This window comes from Corvus cornix, chromosome 1A, assembly GCF_000738735.6.
Source record: "Corvus cornix cornix isolate S_Up_H32 chromosome 1A, ASM73873v5, whole genome shotgun sequence".
NCBI classification, from domain to species: domain Eukaryota; kingdom Metazoa; phylum Chordata; class Aves; order Passeriformes; family Corvidae; genus Corvus; species Corvus cornix.
In genome coordinates this window covers 44,250,383-44,267,938 of record NC_047057.1, presented here as the reverse complement: position 1 = coordinate 44,267,938, position 17,556 = coordinate 44,250,383, and the positions used below count along the sequence as shown (strand labels likewise).

At 42.0% G+C, this 17,556-nt stretch overlaps 1 protein-coding gene across 1 annotated transcript in view; it reads right to left on the bottom strand.

Moving 5' to 3' along the window:
• PLXNC1 (plexin C1) overlaps nt 1-17,556 on the bottom strand; it is a 70,940-nt gene that overhangs the window by 29,013 nt on the left and 24,371 nt on the right. Inside the window, exons 8-17 of the mRNA XM_010410946.3 lie at nt 16,354-16,429; nt 16,179-16,232; nt 11,621-11,760; nt 9,577-9,756; nt 8,226-8,313; nt 7,102-7,308; nt 6,798-6,989; nt 3,323-3,422; nt 2,184-2,285; nt 1,750-1,853 (exon numbers count right to left, since the gene is read on the bottom strand). Coding sequence (XP_010409248.2) covers nt 1,750-1,853; nt 2,184-2,285; nt 3,323-3,422; nt 6,798-6,989; nt 7,102-7,308; nt 8,226-8,313; nt 9,577-9,756; nt 11,621-11,760; nt 16,179-16,232; nt 16,354-16,429 — 1,243 coding nt within the window. The remainder of the gene's footprint in view (nt 1-1,749; nt 1,854-2,183; nt 2,286-3,322; nt 3,423-6,797; nt 6,990-7,101; nt 7,309-8,225; nt 8,314-9,576; nt 9,757-11,620; nt 11,761-16,178; nt 16,233-16,353; nt 16,430-17,556) is intronic.

Genomic DNA, 17,556 nt, shown 5'->3' with positions numbered 1-17,556 from the left:
ACCCTTCTGTCAACCCTTCTGACACTCAGTTGCCAGATATACCCCACTGGCTTTTCTGCTCATCTATAATATTTGTTTAGTGGAGCACTGCTTTTCTGCCACATTCATACAGCACAAGGCATGGCTGGACACTCCTGCAATAAGTACTTAGCAGAAAAAATTGGTACACAACACATTAAGTAACTTGCCTGACACCGTCTGTTTGTAGAGAGCTAACAGTAGCAAGTGTACCTTCCTGGGATAAGTATTTCAAACTGAGACAAAACTCAACTGAAATAATTTCTGGGATGTGCAGTGGCATGAGACTCACTAAGGCAAAACAGGAGCCCTCTCCATTTTTACTTTACAGAATGCAGCAGAGTGGCAATCCTTATGCTTTTTTTTCTTAACTTTTTATTTGCATAAAGCACGGCATTTCCACTGAGTCAGCTTTTACAGATTATTACTGTTTTGACAACAGAAAGTATAGGAAAAGGTATATTCTTAAGAATAAAAATGCTATTTTAATGGTAATATGCCTGGCAACAAAACAAACAGAAATAAAAAAGATGCAGGAAGTAAAATTTCCTTTCCAGTTTCTTCAAACCACCTGGTGACCCCCTCAAAATTAGGCTAGGGGCATTACATTAGTACCAGCAGAGATATTCCCAGTGTCCTTTGTGTGAGAACTGGACTCAAAGTATACAAGGATTTTGTGTATGTAATGGCTAAATATTATTGTGCCTTACTATCTGGTATTTGGTGGTGTAAAAAACCCAAAGGCCCCATTCTGGACTATCACATGTATTTAACTTTATGACTATGAGCTTTTACTAGGACACAAACAGTAATAAAGTAAAGCAGTGTGCAGAGAAGAGTGCAAGGCTTGGCAGCAGCACTGATGAGTAACACATGAAGCCTAGTAGGTAATTCACATACATACCAGTTATGCCCTAAACTAACCAAGTTTCTACTTACTGGTGTCAGTCATACAGGAAAATATCGCCATTTGAGACCACAGCTTCTGCCAATTGGATAAATGCTCATAAGCACTGGTTAACATCATGATATAATATTGAAAGCTGTGGGAAAGGCACTTACCAGCATCATAATGTGCCACACATGCAACGAAAATTAGTAAGAGAAGTAAAATATTCAAGAGAAGGCCTCTTTGGTCCTCTGATGCAGTGGCACAAACTGCTTCAATGAACACTGAAAATATCTGCCCCTAACTGGAAAAAACTTATGTCATTTCTAAGCATTTGAGTTGCACTCCTTCGAATCAACATCTTACCATTTCTGTCAGCACCTTGGTGTAGAAAGCACCAACTTAGAGCCATTTCTTCATCCCACATGTCTAATTAGGAAGTGTCATGATGTTAGGTAGCATGTTAGCTAGCCTGACTATTACTCTAATTAGCTATAGCATTGGAAGTGAAAGCGTGGGAACAAAAAAAGCAGTGGATAAATTATAGCTTAGTTAGGACGGCCTGAAAGACAAGCAGTTCAGTGAGGCTGAACAGAAATAAATGGATACACACACAACCCTTGAAAATTCAAGAATGTTGCTTTATCTACAGCATAAAGGCTTGGCTAAATATAGAGATACACACCTTTAAGTATTCTTTGGTAACTCTTGATTTAAGGAAAGTTTCTTGTGAGACAATGTGCAATTACTGTGTAGCATTTTCTTTAGTGTTTGATCCTGACCTTCCTCGCTTTTTTTAATGTTAGTCAGCACTGACAACTGAAAGACTTGTAAATATTTACCTCTGGAAAGAAAGTTCTAAGAGCAAAGTGTTTGTAGTCAAGGAAGGGAACCGTTCCAAAACTATCCACCACATCTAATTCATCCATCTGTAGTTCAGCAAATCCTGAAAAATCACCCCCATCCCCCCCCAGACAGTTAGTTCAGTTGACACAAAATCAGCTTCACAATTATAACTTGGCCCCCAGTTAAAAAACAGTTTTCAGTGAAGAGGGGTTGTTTTTATAGCTGAAGCTCTTTAGCAATCTACTTTTTTGTTGAAGGAAATACTACGCGCAATCCTATTAGCTCAGTGCTATCTGCTACTGCAGCACATACAGTATTAAACAGGAACTCTGATACAACACAGAAATATTCTAACAGCTACAAAATGAAAACGTTTATATAATGTGAGCTTCTTGACAGTTTCAGTTCAGAAAATATGCTGTAGACCTACCCTCACGTATTTCCTTGCGAATCTCATATTCCAGCAGTTCAAGTTGCTGACTCTGCTTACGAGTTAACTCTTTGGATTTGTATCTAGTAACTATGAATGCCGCTAAAAAGGAAGAAAAAGAGACTCTGAGTACAGAAAGCACAGAACAGAAAACTCCCATACAAGACATATTTTATTATCAAGAAACAGAAAGATTAATGTACATTTGCACACTTAGTGTTTTACTGTTGTCAGTGTGCCAGTACCCATGAGCCCTGGTTATCTGGATCTATACCCCAATCTTTAATAAAAATAATTTCTTATAACAAGGTCTTGAATTGTCAATCCAACTTTATTTGAAAGTGTAGCACACCCTGCTATATACAGCCTGCACAGTGAGACACAGACTCTAACAACCACTTCTACTAATAGCAACCTACTTAAGGTAGCACTGATTAAACAGAAAAAACAGCTGTTTTGAACAGAAAATCCACCTACAAATTGTTAACTTTTCTAAAGCTTATTTAGAGAGAATAAAGGCATGAGATATGGTCCCTTTTTAAAATGGATTTCAAAACAAAAGGAACCAACCAAATGAACAAACCCCTATGCATATTAAAATAAATGGAAATTTATCAAATATATAACCAGGTAAAAACACTCAGAAAAAAGGGAGCACCAAGAAGAGAAGGGGGTAGCTATTTACCTCCCTCCGTTTAATAATAATCCACAAATATGTGATCCACAAAGACATGAACGATCCAAATGAGATTGAGCAGAAACACCACGAACACTGCCTGAGGATAAGCAGTTTGTTAGGGAACATCTGCCCCAGGGACAGGAGGGTAGCTGAGCTCTGACAGCCGGAAGGGACCAAGTTGTGACACAAGGATGTCAGTCCTGTGGCTTGCTTCATGGAATGATAGTGAGTAATCCCAGCAGAACAGACAGAAATACTGTCTTCTAACATGCTTGTAACATGCTGCAGTCTGACAATTGAGACTTCACCACCAGAACAGACTTAACTTTGTCCACTCTTATTGGGAACGGGGTAAAATCACCAGACTGTGACAGCTCCAGAGTAGTGAGTATGTATAGTGCTTGTGTATAGTGTTGTCCCTTCAGCAAATCAAAAGCTGAAAATACGCCATTGTACTTACCTATAATGACACCCACCACAATTGGTAGCAAAATAAGAACATATAAATATATGTGTGATGATGTTGGTTTGACTTCATGCTCAAAATTTCCTAATTTCACCTGAAGAAAAGCAATAGCTGTGTTAATAGAGGACAGACATTATTTCAGTGCTTAAAATGACATCTTATGTATTTTTTAAAAAAAGTATTTAAGGCACATAAGGATGATAGTAGATTATTGGGAAGACAGCAGAAGTTCAGCAAATTGTATGTGAACCAACATTAACTCAACTTTCATTGTATTTGATGTTTAAGCAGGGTAACAGAGCAATGATGAAAAAATTTGGAGGTCCTTATATACCACCAAATTTTGTCATGCTCTTGCTGCTAACTAGAGCCCTCAAATGAAAGGCAAGATCTGGCCTCCAGCTGGCCGAGCGGCTCATGCACTAAGAGTCACTGCTAAACACTGTGGCATTTTGAAATGAGGAACACATGTGCTTGCACTCACAGTGTTACTCTGCTGAGCAGAAAAGTATGGTAAGACCCATGATAAGAATAAGGGAAGTAGAATTTTTCATAGACACCTGGCCTACAGCCCTCTTCCCTATTTCTTTGCAGAAGTTTCAACCTCTTTATGTAGGATGTTGTTCCTGAAGGTCCTTAAGAGAAAATGCAACATACGATACATGCACAACATGTACATGAACATGTTGCCATACACGTACAACATGCCCCAGCAGTGGGCTTGTCAGAGACAGGACAGACATTAATTCTTAGGCATATATGAAAGTGCTGAAGTCTGCCAAATGCCAAACTGAGGCACTCACCACTGATAATTATGGCAGAAGAAATTTCACAAAGAAGGATCTCAAAGAGGACTGCGAAAGCACATAAATAAAGGGTAGCTAAGACTATAAACAGGCTAGACATAAAAATATGTTTGACACATAAAAAGAATACCACCAAGTGCCAGGGATAGAAATGAGCTTGAGATAATTGAAAAGGAGGGCTGCGTTGAAATTATTTTGGGTTACAGCAGGGAAGGCAGAGATCTGGTGATTGCAATCAGTGGCTTGTCACAGGAGGTGAGCAGCCAGGGCAGCTGCAGACTGCCAACTGGATAGTCACATCATAGCTACACAGACACAAGCAAGCAAAAAAACCCCACAGGGATGGAAGGACAGAGCCTTTGTATTTCTGGGGCTACAAAGAACAGAAGACAGAGCAGATCTATTACCTTCACCAAATGTTACTTTTTCCTCTGATGTTTCTATGTTTTCACAGTTCCTATGCAAAGTTCTTTTGGTCTGAGACTTCCTAGGATCCCATTAGCCTTTTCCAAGGCTCAAATGCATTGGTGGCTAAATACATTAGCCATCCTGTGACTAATATACCTATTTTTCTGACTTGTCATGTCCAACTGAAAAATTCCTAAAGCAGAAATTTCTGTTACTCTTCCTTGTTTATTGAAAAACTGAGACAAAGCATTCACTTAATTTTCTGCCCATATTTAGATTCTCTTTATTCTTCACCATAACCTTCCTATTAGTGGCCCCATGTCTTTCCTTATCTTTTATCTTGTTTATGAGTCACAGACTATATAAGGTACACCTGAATTAATCCAATTCCTATTCCTAAATTAATTTCATTTTTCCGCATGACATTATAAAACCCTCTCTGGACTGGTAATGCCTCTGAGCTTTCTGTCATCAGCAAGTGTTATTAGCATAAGCCTTATTTTTGTGATCAAGTCAGTGGTGATATTAAAGAATATCTGTATGAACATCAGCATTGCCCAGTCAGCTCCCCTTAGAGAGCATCCCCCCTGGCACCCTCATAATCACCATGTTAAGTAGTTTACTGAATGACTTCCAGGTACATGTGATCTATCGCTTTTTTGTTGTTGAGGAAATCACTCATCTTAGGAAATAAAAGATATCTGCTTTCATTAAAAAGAATTTGACAATTATTCCACTTTCCACTTACCTCCAAGTCTTTCAGGAGTCATTCAAAATACATTATAAAGTTTTACATAGAACTAGGATTAAATCAGCAAGCCTCCATTTGCCTAGGGTTTGGGGTTTTCTTCAATTTAAAATACTGGTTTTCTATTTGCTGCTCTCCAGTCATACAGCACATTTTATTTAAAATCTTTCCTACTAAGCCTACAGTGTCATGTGTCAGTTCTCCCCAGTGCTACGATGGGAATGACTATGTTCCTGCTGTCTTGAGCCCTTTGATCTATGTGAATCTTGCTTCTGTCACAAGAACGGCATCTTCTACTCTGACACCTCCATTCAGACTGATCATTCTGTCTTTGAACCCACACTCAATATCTTCTTTTTTCTGGAAAACTAAGGGAAAAGATACAATCATTCTTGAGCCATACTTATCTTTTATCCCCATCTTATCCTTTTTTCAGTGGCCCTACATCTTCTATGATGATCTATTCATAAGGTTTAAAAAACACGTGAGGATTTGCTACCTCTGTATTTTTCTTTTGCTGGAAAAAAATTTAAGGTACTAGAAGTGCAATGTTACATGATAACTATTGCATTTGATTTGCCTTCATGAAGTGGTGACCTTTCTATGACAGTCACTTCTATGAAGTTTGCAGGATGAGCATGTGATATAGCAAGGCATCACTGATATTTAAATGCAACACCAAACTCAGAAAGGCTTTTCCATGCCATAACTGGCTCAGATGGCAGGATCCACAGATGGGGAATCAGTTAACAGTGATAAAAACTCAAGAATAGCTTTGTTAATCTTTACTATAAGCCATATGCCTTGAAGGCAATAGAGTTATTTCAGTTTTATACCATCACACACTGCAATAAGAGTCTGGCATAATTTTTCTCCTTCATAAATGGTGATCACAGCATTTTAAAAAATTCCTATCTTCATCTTAGTCATGGAGCAAACATCTTAAGCTGCAATTCAGCTTTGACATCCATGCTAATGTCCATATATTTGGGCCTGGCTTCATGCCACATGCTCAGAGCATTTTAGCTTTCCCAGTGCACATTGAATTTCATCCCCTTTTTCATCCAGAAATGCCTTCTGTCTCACTGGTGATCCCTTAGACAGATCCTTACCCACTTTAGTAGGAAAAAGTGACTGCGAGAACACAATCATGGCCCCACTGGAGAATAGATTGCTTACAGATCTAAGATGAAGGGTTCTCCTGGAGACAATGATGCTGTTCCAAGGATGTCTGTTCTGCAGACAGAGGTGTGACAAGCTACTGGTCTCCTGCAGCTCAGCAGCAGTGAGTTCAGCTTGGACTGCAAAGCTTACCTCTGACACCACTGCAGTAACCAGACAGAAAATGAACTCAGTTCTGTCAGTGGTACCTAAGCTAGGTAGCCATGCGTAGATACGAGGAAGAAAACTACTCCCAAGCACCATGACAGCAATAATGATACATTTTACTACACTTGTATAAACATTCAAATACTGTTGAATTGCAAAAAAAGGGAATTCTACTTACAAAAACTTTCACGGTGGAAAAGTCAATCTTGTCTGTTCCTTCCCTTTTGAATTTGCACAGTATGGTGCTACGGTCTGGCTTTTTGGTGATATTTTGGACACTGAACCATATCTTTTTGGTCTGTGCACCAGTCATATATGACAGATAAACCTCTACCTCCGTTTTAGAAATATTCAAGTTATCATTTTCTTTCTAGAGGGAAAAAATTGAAGACAAAAATCAGTCACTAAACACAGTAAGAAAAAGAATTACCCCCAAGCACTATTTTAAATTAGGTACTGTAGTTTATTATTTTGAAACTTACATATATTTTTAATTCCAGATCGGGATCCAGTTCGGTGTGCAGCTGGTAGTTAATGAACACTGGGTCTGGGTGATAGTGTAATTTGACACATGGTATAAAGGTAGTATCCACTTTTAGCATCATATCTACCACTTTACCCTCTGTTGCATGGCTCAGGCTTGGTGTTAAATAATGATACTCAGATGCATTTCCAGGACACCTAGAGACCTAGAAATGCAATAGCAAAGCTCTAACAGTCATTAAATACTCAACAGTGGGTGCAATTACAAACAGAGGCACTCAAACTCATTTTACTGTCTTCCTGACTTTCACACAGATACCTGCTAAACCTCTTCTTTGAGATCAGGGCTGCATGCAGAGCAGCTGGAAAAATTTCTGTGTTGAGCCCATGTCTACCTTTAAGTGCATTTGTCTGCACACTGCTTTAAGGCTGATTGCTCACTGCTAAGGTAACTATTTTGTGCAATGAGACAGGAATTGTGACAGTGAGTTTTCCTTCCTTGCCCTCAATGCAGGTGACAAGAGACAAGTAAGACATGCCCTTCAGCACTCCTAGGCATTCACTCTTTCCAATTTAACTCCTGAGAGAGGGGGTTACTACAGTCATTGTAGCATTGGGTCATTGTTTATTCCACTGGGTGATGCTGCTGTGTTCTGGTCTCTGGGCTGCAAGGGTCAACAAGGTGCTTGCCTCCTCACAGCCTTGGAGAAAGGGTTTCATCCCAACATCAGCTCCAGCCTGCTGCCCCTCACTGTGGCAGTGGCACTATTTGGGCTTTCAGCACAGAGCCAGAGGGAAGTATAGCACCCCCTCCTCCAACACACCCATATGTGGAGACTGAGGAGACTCAAAAAGGACAGATTTGGAACAAGTCCCTAGACCATAAAGAAAACCTCAGGGAATTCTCCTCAGGAATGCAGGAGAGTAGCTTATGTGTATTTGTGATTCTGTATTAAGAATGTGTGTAACTGTAATCCTGTAAGTGATCATATCTATTTCAGCAGGATGACTGACATGTGCCTGCAAGTGGTTGGAAATTACTGAGATCTCCTCAAACCTTAGGAACAAAACTTAATGCATTAAGAGACCTCTATTTGGTATTATAAAGGAGATTCAGACTTACTGTGAGGTTTGATCTCTGGTCATCTGAAATAATCACACTGTCCACCACATTAAAATTTCTACCAGTTGTAGTAATTTTGCGACCACCACTGCAAAAAAAACAAAACAAAACAAAAATGTGTGGAGGAAGGGAGGTTAATATTATCTGTTTGCTCACAGACATGTCCTGCCTTAAGGTTTCAGCTGTGAATAAACTACTCGTGTGCATTTTGCTTTGGTAGCCGACAACATAATAAAGTCAAACTGCAGAACAAGATAAACTGAGCTATACAGTGCACTTCCACCCCTTCCTTGTAATCTAATGGTAAATACTTTTGCTACCCCAAAACCACATGACTGCATACACATGTTTACTCCTTTTCAGGGACTCTCTACCTCGTTTTTTATTTATGCAGCCAAAGAACTAGACCACGATTTAATATTCCGCCTTGAAGAAAGAGCATCATGGTATTTCACTGCCCCAGGGCATTAAGCCCCTGCCTGTGCTTAATTCTTGCCTTCTTCAGGGCAAACCCATCGTGCCAGGCACCTCACAGGAAACATTCTCAGCAGCATTCAGACCATCTGTCTCAGCACACAATGGTGCTTCTGTCTGAGGGCTCTGGCTCACAATCTCTGCTGAACAGAGTTGGAGTGGTTTAAGGTATTATTAATTTCCAGCTGCCTGAGCTGCCTCTCACCTGGAGATGAGGGCATGCATCCTGGCTGCTCAGCTGCCAGCCCAACCCATTACCTGAAATCGTTACTTGACAAGATATCAGATTCTGAATATGAAAGCAGGTAAGAACTGTGAAAGCAGAGGAGCAGGTGGAAAGCTGTGCCAGAGAATATCTTAAAAACCACCCTGTAAGTCTTTCACCAGATCTGTGAGTCTCCCACAAAACACAGCAAAGGCTTGAAAAAGGCTCTTTTGGCTTTAGGGAATCATATTGTAAAGCAAGTCTGTGTACGTCACTGCAGTGAGGATTATTTTCCCTTCGCTTCCAATCCACTGATACTTTATACTGTTTCACGGATGAAAGCTATATTAGCATCAAGAAATCAAAGTTAATCTGAGTTAGAATGGTAGAGTGCTACCCATATTTTGGGTTTAGCTTTAGCAGGAATAAACTACTTCTGACTTCTATAAAGGAGACTTGAGGTGGGCAGAAGAAGTCTACAGAACCCATCTTGCAGCTACTGCGACCCTATCTGTTAAATCACTTCACAGGCCTTAATTCATCCAACACAACAGGTTACAGCAGTCTTCCAAATTTGCTTCAGCTGCAGTCTGTCCAAGGAAGAAGGCTCATATTGGCTCAGTGCAACTACATTTGAAAAAATACATAAAAGGTATAGAAAGACAAACTTACCTGATCCAGGAGGTATTTGGTGTAATTCTATAACATGATGGCAGAGAAACATAGTGCAGGGTCATTGGTGGTGAACATTTTTTCCCATTAGCCTGGATACATATACTTTTGGCCTCTTTACGTGTTGGTGGGAGAGCAAATGTCATTTGTGTATCATTTAGCACATTTCTAACTTTAATACTGGAGAAGAAAGAAAACAGACAAACACTGAAACACAGACGCCACTCATTGGTGTTACTACACGAAGCCTATAAGCTACAGCAAGTGATAAAGAGAAAAGAGAACTGAATCTCTGTCTGAGCTGCCAGATGGAGGTGGAAAGAGAGTAGGGAGTTGAACAGACAAAGTAGGGCATCTTTTGAATGAAGTTGCTATGTGACACAATAATCACAGAAAACAGTATAGATAATTGGCCCTGGGATGAGGCTGTGTAATGCAATGTGTGATTTTGCTGTTTACTGTGTACTTCTCCGTGCTACCAGCATGGTCCATGAGCTAGTCAAGAATGAGAATCTTCATTTTCCTTTTCTTTCTTCTTTTTCTTTCTCTTTCCTCCCATTTTTTCACTCCCTCCTCTTTCTACTTTCTGTATTCCCCTCCTTTTCCCCTTTTTTTTCCTGTGGTCCCCTGAAAATTAATGGTTGAAGCAAAAATTGAACACCACCTTTTCAAGTGCTAGCTATGTAAAATGGCCTTTGTAATCACAGGCAGCCATTGCAGCTGCACCTGAAAATAACTGATTCAGAATAAGACTGCCTCATTATCTAGGGGCTTATACTGTGTGATCATCAACAGAGAAAAACAGGAGCTGTTGCACAAGAGATTTCCTTCCCTGGCATGGTGTGAGGAGCCAAGGTTGTTGGAGGCATGTGGAGGAGAGGTGCACATGTGCCACATGCAGGAGGCAACTAGAAGAAGCCTTGTCTCTGGGAGGACTTCGCCTGTCAACACCGCCCACGAGGCAGGCAGTGGGAGATACTATGGAGGGGCTTCTCCCATCAGGTCGCAAAGAGGTCTCCACCAATGGAGGGCACAGAAAGGCTGCACTGGGCCAGCGGTTCCTTGTTAGGGCAGACTTTGGGAGGGGCCCGGGGGGTATAAAAACTAACTGCTGGGGTTGCTCGCTCCCTCCCTTGCCCTGGCCCCAGGCTGCCTTCTGGCTCTCCTGCCCTCGCACCTGTCCTGCCTTCCCGCGTCGCTGACCGCCGCCTTGCCCGGGCTGCCCGCTCCCTTCCCTGCCGCCCCGATCCAGCCCGTCGCCGCGACCCTGTCCAGGCTCCTGCTCCTCCCGTGCGGGCGCCCTCTCACCGCGCGTCCGGGGCCGTCGCCGCGGGAGCCGCGCCCCGCCGGGAGCCGCGCAGGCCGGCAGCGGCACAGCCCCGCCTGGACACCGACAGCGCTGCCCCGCCCTGCTGCGGGTAACGCCCTCTTCTGCTCTCTGTCCCCTCTCTCTCTGCTCTCCCCTATCCCTTTTCCATTTTCCTCTCTTCTTTGCTGTCTCCTCCAGGCGTCTTTCGCTCGGGCAACTCCTTTTCCTTCTCCTTTTTGTTATCAATAAACGGCTCTCAGATACAGTGTTTGCCTCGTTTGGCTTCATTCCGCTCCCGACCATCCATTTTTAAAAGAACTCTCCGCAGTTCCCCACAGTGGAACGCGAAACATAGTGTCTGTGCTTTACAAGCAGAATCCTAGAATATATGAGGAATATTTTGAAGCAGAGGAGATTCAAACAGAAGCTGAGGCTTTCCTGTGACCTAACTTCTTGGTGCCTGCTAGAAGGCACAGAGAGCCACGGGTACAAAACTGTCCTACTGCCACTGAGAGAACTGACCACCCATCCATCCCCTGTACTGTACTCAAACACCAAACTCATTTCCACCCTTTGGTAATTTAAAGTGGAAGTGTAACTAAAGGAGTGCAGAGCATCCCCTGCTCTGCTGAGGAGAGGCACATGACAACAATTCACACAACCATACTGCTAGAGCAAAATGGATATAATTTTCACCATGCAAAGTAAATAGTATTATTTTTCAGTTTAACTCACACGTCTGGTTTACAGCCAGTGATTCCAGTCAGTATCAGTTTTATGCCTGATGCACGTGTAAAGTTTTCTCCTTTGACTGTTATTTCACTTTTGCCTAATGTAGAAATCCACAAAGGTTCAATGGATTGAATGCTGATATGCTATTAGGAAACAAAGCAAAACAAGATCTGGTTATGAAAAGGCTGGGCAGATTAGGCAACAGATGTAAAAACAACCACCACTCGGGAATGCAGATTTTATGGCACTGGGATACATTTTTATTAATCATTTCAAATCCTGTTAAACTTAATCCTGGGAAGTACTGTCAATCACAACTTCATTACAAGCCAAATATTTTTACCTACATATTTTATATTTCAATTTATCTCATAACAAAGTTGCCCAAAAGAATCACAGTCTGACATGCTGGAAGGTAGGTATCATAAAAACACAGCTTGAAATGATACATTTCATGTGACCCCTGAAGAACTAAAAAACAAGGCAAGACAAAACCCATGGTGCTGTCACTATGAGAGATCAGAAGAACAAATGAAGGCATCTTTTGTGACCCGAAAAGGGGAAGCAGGGTCAAATCCTCGAATGAAAATTTGAGAAAGCACCCCAGAATTAGCTTTACTAGAAAGCCTTTCGAAGTCATACATAGAACTAAAGATACAAAACAACTGCAGGGGAGTTTTTTGGTATCTCATTTTTATGCTACGAAGTTCTCCAGCATTTAAAAATAACCCTAGTTTGCTCTGATGTTGCTACAGTCTTGCAGAAAAACTGTGCTTTTCTTTGTATTTACTTTTTCTAACTTATGCTACTGAGCAAGAAGAGATATTTTTTCCCTACTGTATTCACTTGATACTTTTGACAGGATCTCATGTTTAATCAGTTTTGCTTCTTCCCCAGTTTTATAATCACACAGACGATTTCCTCTCCGCCTATCTTTCAGACAACAAACTGAAACATTCAAAAAAAACAGGAAAATACGCATGTGAAACCACAAACTGTTTGGGACCTTCTCAGGCAAACGATTTTTGGCTTACCTTTAGACTGCCTATACTACTAGTTTAAATTGAGTTTTTAGAGCAGTGTGATTATCCTGATTTTTGCTGTGCACCTGTGGACATATCCACTGGGCAGTTCAGTCTTCCTGACCCTGTTAGGGGTGCTGGTGCAAAGCCTCTAGGAAAGTCCATCCCACAGGTTTTTCTCGCCACTAATCTTATCATGTACCCAAAACAGCACTAATACTTTGGGCTGGTAGCCTGAGGGGACCATCAGAGTCACAACACCATCCTCTGCAAACACAACTCTGACCATTTCAAAAGGTCCTGGCACATTGTCCCCAAATGCTACCATGGTTCACTGAATGCTGGAGCACTCCAGAGCAAATGAGGGATCTGTCACCACTGATTGAAAGCTGCAACTTGTGCCTTAGAAAAGGCCATAGGGTGCAAAGGCTGGGGCCAGAGGGTCTGCAAAAGGGCCTCCAAGATGACCTCTCATATGGATAATAGAGAAAGGCAAAGGAAATCCCTCACAAACAGCCTGAGGGGAAAAATTCACTCCCACGGTCATCTGGAAATCAGTTTAATCCTTGGGACAGGACAACTGAAGCAGAAATCTAAGAGATTAAAGGCAGAAAACCACTGGTGCTTTTCTTCACCTGTATCCTGTCCTTCTGCCTGTGTCCAACCTCCAGTGCACCAAGGACAGTCAATATCCTCACACAAATCCAGAAGCCCAATACCACAGAAAGGAACAAAACACTGCTTTGGGTTCTCACTGGTAACCACCAGGGAGCCCTGAAACACCAGAATACCACAGTATCACACAAACACATGGAAATCCCCCAGAGTGCATCAGGGCGGTGAACCCCCGTGAGGGAAATGCCAGGCATCCCTTGCTCAGGGGTGCAGCGGCACGCTGTGGTGCTTCAGGGCTCCCACTGGTCTCTCTGCCAGACACCACACACCACTGAGTGCTTCAGATTAACTTGCCTTGCTTCTTTTCTTACACTATGAAGAAATCACAGAAAGAACTGTTCAGTTAGAAAGTTTCAGTCCCCTCTGAAATCATACCTTTCCTGAGGCTACACAGCACAGACTCCCTCTCGGCATCCTGCCTTGGCCTCATGGAGTCAGTACAGTCACAACACTGAGGTAAAATGGCCCCAGCTACTTGAGAGTCCAATTCCCACCCAGCTTGACTGCCATAATCTGCAACACTTGCTTCAGCAGCAAAAGAAACCCTGAACTCCCTCACTAAAAGCAGGAAGGACCTAATGTCCTGACTGGGGTCTGCAGTGCTCATTTCCCCAGTGCCAGAGGGCCACTGACCTTCCAGTTGCTACGTGGCAGGGGGAGCAATGCCCAGTAGCAAGAGAGGCCACAGCAGAGAGGCAGATGGATATTTATAAAAATCACTAGCTGTGAGGCATGTAATGAAAGCATAAACATGCAAACAGACATACAGAAAGCATGCACCAGGTCCTCAGGTAATGTAAATCAGCACAGCCCTGTCAGCTTCAAAAGAGTTCCATATTTCTGAGCTGCAGCCTCCTCCCCCCTCCCCTGGACAGCGCAACGCTTCCCTGGGGCTGTGTGAACTGTGGCAGCCACATCCTCAGAGGTGTGGTTAGCATGGCTCAGAGGCAGCAGCAGCAGGTTAAGCAGTGTCTGCTACCCTGGGGAGTCCCTCTCTGGCACAGCCCCTCCTGAATTGGTAACACAGGGCCCCGACGAACGGGATTGGGGAACCGGCCCAGACAAAAAATAACCTGCTGCAAAATAACAGTTATTTCCAGCCAAATCAGTTCCCTAGCCAAGCGTACTCAATCCAACCACTCCAACTGCTGCACTGGCACAGGGAGGGGGAAGGTGCATGCATAGAAACCAGCAGCTGGAGTCAGGAGGAGGGCTGGGGCTGGCACTGAAAAAAAGTATATTAATCTAAATGCTCAGCTGGGGTTGTGGGAAAACACAAATCCTCTTTCTCCACTCTCCAGTATGTTCTCCTTAAAGCACAAGCAGTCAAAGGAGAGCAGGATTTCAAATGCAATTTCAAGCTCTCTGAATGGATCAATCACTTCTAAATAAACATCTGCCTTTGCACTGCCTCTGGTGCTTTCACTGCCTTGTCCATCACTGTCTTTCCAAGATAAGGCATGTGGAAGAAAGCCATCTCCCAGGCAATTCCAACTATTTACCAATGTCAAATTAATGCATTTGGAAGCAGAGCAAAGAAGAATTTCTTCTGTTCTTTCACCAGACATAATGCTTTAAATCAAATCCAGAATATTAATGCTCAGAAGCACAAGTTATTACAATCCCACTCGTCTCTGTGAAAAACAAGATGTATTTTGTTTAAGAAACATCAGCTGAGCAGCTGAATTTAAGAGGTAATCCCTGTCTTCAGAGGTACAAGTTTGGGTAGTTCTAATGAAACATTTAGAGAGAAGAACACAGTCACTATTTATAACAACTATGCATCACTCACGAAAAGCAGAAACCAAAAAGTGTAGGCAGCAAATCTCTATGTACTTACTCATCAGTCAAATTTCTCTCCACTACTCATTTCTTTCCTAACACCTGCATGTCATAAGCAACCACTGATAAAAAGATCACTCAGTTTTATGAGAAAATAAAACCATTTTTGTTCCATAAAGAATGAAGGGATAACCTCGTGGTTAAAGGGCTGACCTACAAAGCAGAAGGTTAAAGGGCTGGCCTATGAGCCAAGTCATTTAGATTGTATGCAAACATACAGTCTATACGAAATCTATAGAGAATTCAGTAACCAGATCCAGCAGGTACTTTGGCAGCACTAGTGACACTTCTTCCTTCCCAGTGATCCAGCTTGTGTGGATCCATCTCCAGTTTTGTCTACAGCCTAGAAACAAGGAAAATTCTTCTGAAAGTGTGAACTAGAGATTTACTAACACCCATGGATTTCAGTTCCTGGACTCATCCTCTAGCCACTTCTCTGTTATGCAGAAACTGGGTGGCACATCCTCCTCTTCCTTCTGCTCCCCTGGCAGCTATGTTTCAGGAGAAGCTGTGATCTGGCTGCATAAAAATGAGGAAGAGGCTTGAGACTCTGAAGCCTAGTTTCCCAGAGTTGTCTGTGACAGCAGAACTCAAACATGCTGCTAAGTCTAGGTAAGATATTAAGCCTGAAATGTTCTCCTTTTTTTTGTTGTTGTTGGTCAGCTTATGTGTTCCAGCCCTCAGCATGCTGGCTCCTGTGGAGTGACTAAATACAGCATACAGGGACTTTGGCATTTAAAGCAAAGTTGTAAATACTGCATCTAGCGGTAGGCACACGACAATTGCAGTGTTCACTGTCTCAGTGCCTGAATCTGAAACACAAGTTTTTGCTGGTACCTTTTAACACCAACAGAGCACTAAGAAAAAAATAGTATCAATCCAAATTCTGCATTACCTTCCTTTGTAACTGACTGCCTCCTCATCCATATCTCTATTCTTTCTGCAAACTCCTCTCATTTTAAATAAATTTCTCCCCCAACCCGGAGAGCCTTAATAACACTGATCTTAAAACACTAACTAACCTCTGTTTTCTGTGCAGTGGTGATCCTCTTGGAAGCAGTTGCATTGCAATCATCCTGGAAAAAAAATAAGCATTTCTCCATGTCAGGATAAAAAAGAGACAGATTGCTGCTCAGATGTAAAAAATACAAGGAAAAGGCATCACAGGGGATTCCAATTTTCCCCAACAAACTTCACCTGGCAGGTGGTGGCAGGAGAGACACGTATCCATTCACAGCTGGCACACTCACCCTTGTGTATACACCGTGAGCAGCTGGTAACACAGAAACAGAGTTTTTGTAAGACACAGGAACTCAATCTAGATTCAGTCATGAATGTCAAATTTCAAGTGACAGACAAAAAAGCGTAAACCCAAGAGAACAACCAAGCAAACATGTAATGAAATGGGAAAATTTTCGTTTACCCTCCAAGCCTATTGTTCTGCTGTACTTATTCTGAGAAGAAATTTAGTATGAAATACAATCTGTATTGAGATGCTGAGAGTCGTTAATTTCAAAAAAAATCAGGAAGCAGAGGAAACACTTTGGGTTACATTTTACTGTGATTTAGTCCAGTACATGAGTGACCAGGTAGTACTTTTTAAACATAAAAGGGCAGAAAACCATCACTGATTTTTTTCCAGCTTGTCTGAACCTCTGTTCCATGTGTGTAGTGCTGGCAAGTATTGCCAGTTTGCTGTTGCCTTCCTCTACCAAAAAATATGCCTGTTGGGAGACTAGTTTGTCCCTATCTTGCTTTGCAATGCCTCTATCAATACGGAAGAGAGCCAAGAGCAGCACAGTCCCTCTCCACACATGCTGAGAAATGCTCTGATTTAGAGAGAGACAGCTCCTTCCCCATGTTCCTCCAGGGACAGGGAAGTGATGTGCCACTTCCCAAAAAGCAAGAGTTCAATTTCATCCCAGGTTCTTATGATTAGCCTTTTTGCATAGCAGAGGAGCATTCTGAATGGAAACACTGTAGTTACCTACAGCATATATTAGCCAGATCTTTCTAAGTATTAACAACCACCTAGCATAAGGTGTTAGGCCATGTGCTGGGCATGAATGTTTCCTCTACCAGGTCTCAACAAAGAGTCTGAAAAAGAATGTGTACAGAAGAACAGGTATTCATTATTCCTATTAGCAGATTAGATGTTACTCTCTGGTTTAATTATATTCATGTTACCTGTGGACCATATTTAAATTGCATCTGGGTCTAATTTAAAACAGCTTCACAAAGTGATTTTAAAGAATCTCTTGACTCCTCTAATCTAGGCCTTATACTGAGTACCAAGGGCCCACCTTCTACCCAAGGACAAAAAGGATTTTAATGTCATTGTGACATCCTTTATTATCTCTTCAGGCACTTGTCATAAATTCAGTCATTGTAATGACTCTC